We start from the raw sequence: 5,000 nt of genomic DNA, 5'->3' as shown, positions 1-5,000 counted from the left end.
ATTCATGTGCCTCTAATGGGGATCCTTTAATAAACATAAACATACAGTACTTGAGTAAATGTATTTAGTTACTGTGCTTCCCACCACTGTTCAGGGGGCAGTAAAACAAAGTTATAGTTAAGTTAAGTTTGAACCTTCACGAGGATCAGAGTTAAGATTCAGGGAGAACATAACCGATGCTAGATCTATGTAACAAGATAACTTCTACCTGTGTGGTATTTGAGGTAAAGTTTGTCCTTAAATCACTGGTCTACAATCCGATTGACAGACCCACTCACTTATTAATGGGGCATTTCTTTAAATCCCCAAAAATATGATTTTCTCTCTATTGTTTAGGCCTGTTACATCATCAATAAACTGTTGGTGTTTCTCCAGTTATTTGGGGGGCGACTTGCAATATACTCACGGCCCATCAGTGGGCCCCGGGCCACAGGTTGGGAATCACTGTTTTTTTAGGCTAACAATGGAAGCCTGCTCAGTGAAACTCAAGAGAAGCTATATTGTGAATAACGCTAATTTGAGTGTCAATCTGACCCTGGACCAGTGCTATTAAGGAGCAACTTCTACTTTCTCTTCTCATCAGACAAAGTGAGGACATCAAGCAGCTCCCCTCCCAAGGCATCCTGGGTAACGGAGTACTCTTGGAAGTGGATGGAGGCTTTTTTTCCACACTGGGGGCTGGGGAAATGCCAGCAACAATTCATGACTGCCAAAACGACTTGGGTCACGTCCATCCATAGCCTAGAGAGACGCTAACGGCTAAATGCTAATAAAAATGAATGGGAATGTATCTTGGACTCTGTTTAGAAATAGCCCCCGTGGCCACTCCTCCCCTGACATGCGTCCGGGTGGGCGGAGCAAAACACATAAAAAAAACATAACCCCCAAAAGTGTCAAGGGGGGAGGAGTGGCTTAAGTCTCTCTGAACAGTCCTGTGGCGTTGGGGGTGTGCTGGCTAGTGATGTCTCCTAGGGGAAATTCACTTGAGACACACACACAACACACACACAGATGGGTTATGGTTGCAAACTTTACATTGACTAGGTTGGTTCATTGGAGGACATTCCAATCCAATCTGGGCATTTTGTTTCAGTAAAAAAAAAGGGCCAGTAGACGAGGATATCTGAATACACAAAAGATGCCACTGGCCACAGGAACCTCCACTCAACATACCACCACCAACGAACCACAGAAGACACACCGGAGGACAGACAGAGAGAGAGATATATGAATACACAGACGGGAGAGAGGAAGAAGGGTTCTTGGTTAAGAGCAACTTTGGTGGTGACAATCAACCTGGATTGACCAATCAGGGGGCAGGGTTGATAGGTCAAGGTCCCGCCTCCTCCTGGAGGGACGTAGTAGGGACAGAGTCAGAGGGTGGGATGAGGACGGGAAGAGGACACGACAGGAAGAGGACACGACACGACGGATCACAAGAAATAAGGTGGAGACGGAAGTAAACAAAATAAAACAAAAAAACTAGAGAGTGACAGCTAGAAATTGGACAGAGAAAAGACAAGAAACGGTAAGAGACACAAACACAGATCGACAGCCGAAGAAGACATTCACAACAGCAATACGAACACTTGACATGACATGACTTGACAGTTCATGAAAAAAACTAAAGGAAGGGAGATTAGGATAAAAAAAACAAAGGCAGGGTTGAGGATGTAGGAAGTAAAATCCGGAGCGTTAATTAAGCTCAAGAGTTTCAAAGTGTAAAAATGTACCTTTTCGGGTCATTTCGGAGTTCAATTAACACTCTGGATTTGACTGTGTAGTAGGGCTTTATGCAAGGAAAGGTTAACACTGCAGAATAGGGATTTAAGAACAGGTAGTGATATGTGGAGGCACTGCAAACACTGAGGCGGGCAGACTGATGAAAGGACAGACAGACAGACAGACAGACAGACAGACAGACAGACAGACAGACAGACAGACAGACAGACAGGGTGGTCCTTGTGCACAGCTGGGCTGCTGATGTTGAGCGAGCCTGTGTGGAATTGTCCAGTGAGTCCAATGGGATTGGCTGCATTCGGGATCATACCAACTCATATTTGCAGGGGTGTACGGGGGTGTGTACAAGAACAAAACATAAACAAAATCCGCCACATAATACTCTCCATTCACCAACACACATTGTCCTCCAGCCCTGCAAAAAAGTGAGTCTTTAGACATTAATTTAATGCTAGCCCCTCTTTCCACAGGGCAACTTTGGACTTTTGGTCCAAAGCGGTAGATCCAAACACATCGAAAAAAAAGTTGGATGAGGTTTCAGGCTGGTGAGTATTAAGTGAACGGAGAAGTGTTTCCACAGGGACAGCAGGAGCAAAGTGCATCTCCAGAAAGCATTCATTGTTACTGAGGGAAGTGCATTGACATACAGCAAAACAAAGGTACAGGCCATGTGTTATCATCATCAACATTTTGTCAGAGCATCATCAAAAACAACAAATCAAAATGCAACACGTAAATCCATAAACCAAACCTAATCCATCATCCTCGTCATGGTCATTTAGAGACCATCACAGTGAGGAGCAGCAGGTAGCTTAATAACGTAGCCAGCATCAGAGTAACCGTAGAAGAAACCAGCCCAGAGCTTTGTTGCCAACCTTAGCCAGCATGCTAAAAGGAATAAGGATAGGCTAGGGCGCAACCTGACGCAGGAGAAAAGGACTACATTATCATGCTGAAAAGGGCCAACTACATACAGGGGGTACACGGTAAAATCCTCAGTGTAAATGTATCCATTTGTAACTCTGAGAGCGCGTACAAATCCAACCAAATGGACCCGAATTCAAAATTTACTTGAGTAAAAGTACAAAAGTATTGGGATCAAAATGTACTTAAAGTACCATAAAGTAGAAAGTACTCATTATGCAGAATGTCCCATTTCACAAGTGTTCAAAATGTATAAAAATCTTTTGAAAATAGCAGATCTACAAGCTCACAACGCGCCGCAAAGCGACGTGTTGTGAGCTTGTAGATCTGCTATTTTCAAATAGCCGAAGTATATAGGGATAAAGTGGCTAATGTATGTTTTGTAATAATCAAAATCTGCAAAGTAACTAAGTTAGTAACTAAAGTTTTCAAATAATTGTTGTAGTGGATTAAAAGTACAATATTTGCCTCTGAGATGTAGTGGAGTAGAAGAAAAAGTACTGAAAATTTAAAATAATCCAGTAAAGCAAAAATTCCTCAAATTTGTACTTAAATACAGTACTTCAGTACAAGTACTTAGTTACTTTCCAACACTGAGGATTTTGCCGTGTATGTTTCAGCAAAAATCGGTCAAGTGTTGTGTGGGATGCGATTGATGAAAAAACCCTGTAATGAGCCCTTAGGAGGAGGAACCGTTTACGTGGAGGGAGAGCTGTATAGATGATACTTGACACGAGGACTCGTGGCGAGTGGTGGCATTAAAGAGAGGGTTCTACTTTGGTAGAGCCAGGATAATGATGGGCCTGGGACTGTGATGATGGGCTATATTTGCAGGAGGACTGATCTGTATTTGGGGGATTTCTCTGTTTTTTGGGGCGGAGGGCGGGTTTTCTTGTCGGTACCTGTTCCTCTCGCAGGGCCTGCAGCCTTTTGGTCTTGCTCTGTCGGTAGTATTCCATGATCATCATGGCTGCGTAGATTTTGCCCACCGTCAAGTCTGTGGCTGCTGAGAAAATGACAAGTTACCCTGCGAGATTAGACCCGAGCGTGATGGGACCCTGAGCCGCGAGGCGGGATATGGGAGTGGGGACGAGAGACACACGTCATGCAACAATCCACAATAACACGACGACAACAATAACAACACTGTTTGCACCCGGAGCAGAGTCGAGTTCCTGCATGCTTCCTAAAAAAGGAACCAAAATTCTACCTATAATGAAATCAGAAGGTCTGCTAGATGTTTTCTTATTTTGATAAACTGATAAGCTGGTTTTAAATTTTCTCCTCAATTTTTGTCATTACCAATTCCCCCCATGTTTGTAAAGTCCCTGTTACTGCCACCCGCTACTATTGGTCTTTTGGGAGGGTGTAGACAACCACATGTCTCCTCGCATAGGCGATTTTTGCCTCTGCCAGCAAGGGGGGGTAAAGGAAATATATGTTTTTATATATGCAACATATGTTTATCATATATGTGACATATTCGAAATTGTCCGCCCGCATACAGTATATGTCTCTACATATATGTACATATATATCCATATATGTGGACATATAAGCTATATATGAGACATTCCTATATATTCACATACATGCACATATATTAACCTGAATATGGCATATATGCAGCATATATTCTGCATATACTTGCTACATATTGGCAAAAAATAATTATATATAATATAACTCTGATACTCTGATAGGAGTCACCAGTCGCTTCTGGGTTTCACCCGGAGGGCATAACGTGGGTGGGGGAACACGCTATCCCTCCCAATTCTAACCTCTGCCCAACAACAGGCGTCCCGACTAATCAAGTCTCTTTACCCCCTGTGCCACCCGGACAGTCTAGTCACCCAAGTCACCCTACATGTTTTCATTAGTTTGAGATCAGACCATCTCCACTTGAAAAAAAAAGAAAAAGAGGCAGAAACACAATCGACCTTGCTCACCGGTGCAGAACAGACAAATACGACGACTTCACAACACTGTACGTTATTACTATAGACAACAGAGCAGGTAGTCTTTTCACAGGCAGTCGTCAATCCTATGACCAGTACAGTGTTCATCGTCTCTAAATCATAACATAACCCTTATTCAATCTGCAATCTTCATGCTATTCATGCACCCCCCCCCCACCTCCCCCCCAGGCAAACAGGAGCTCAATTTTTTTCTAAAAAAACTCCAGATAAGTATCCCCAGAGTTTTGATGAAACATTTAAACATTTAAGATTAGAAAAAACATTGAGCTTTGTTTTCACGGTCCAAAACATATTACTCTGGTATAACTAGTATACTCTCAATCAAGTGCTGTCCTTTTCAAAGTGGCATGCTGTACA

At 43.0% G+C, this 5,000-nt stretch overlaps 1 protein-coding gene across 1 annotated transcript in view; it reads right to left on the bottom strand.

Annotated features, from left to right (window-relative positions):
* The window catches only part of cacna1ab (calcium channel, voltage-dependent, P/Q type, alpha 1A subunit, b), a gene marked incomplete at its 3' end in the record, with an annotated part of 238,846 nt that overhangs the window by 18,587 nt on the left and 215,259 nt on the right, over positions 1-5,000 (bottom strand). Inside the window, exon 44 of the mRNA XM_084071455.1 lies at positions 3,567-3,670. Within this exon, the coding sequence (XP_083927581.1) occupies positions 3,567-3,670 (104 nt within the window). The remainder of the gene's footprint in view (positions 1-3,566; positions 3,671-5,000) is intronic.

Source organism: Gymnoscopelus microlampas (genome assembly GCF_963454915.1).
Source record: "Gymnoscopelus microlampas genome assembly, chromosome: 2".
NCBI classification, from domain to species: domain Eukaryota; kingdom Metazoa; phylum Chordata; class Actinopteri; order Myctophiformes; family Myctophidae; genus Gymnoscopelus; species Gymnoscopelus microlampas.
The sequence above is the reverse complement of the archived record's forward strand: the minus strand, read 5'-3'. Positions and strand labels throughout refer to the sequence as shown.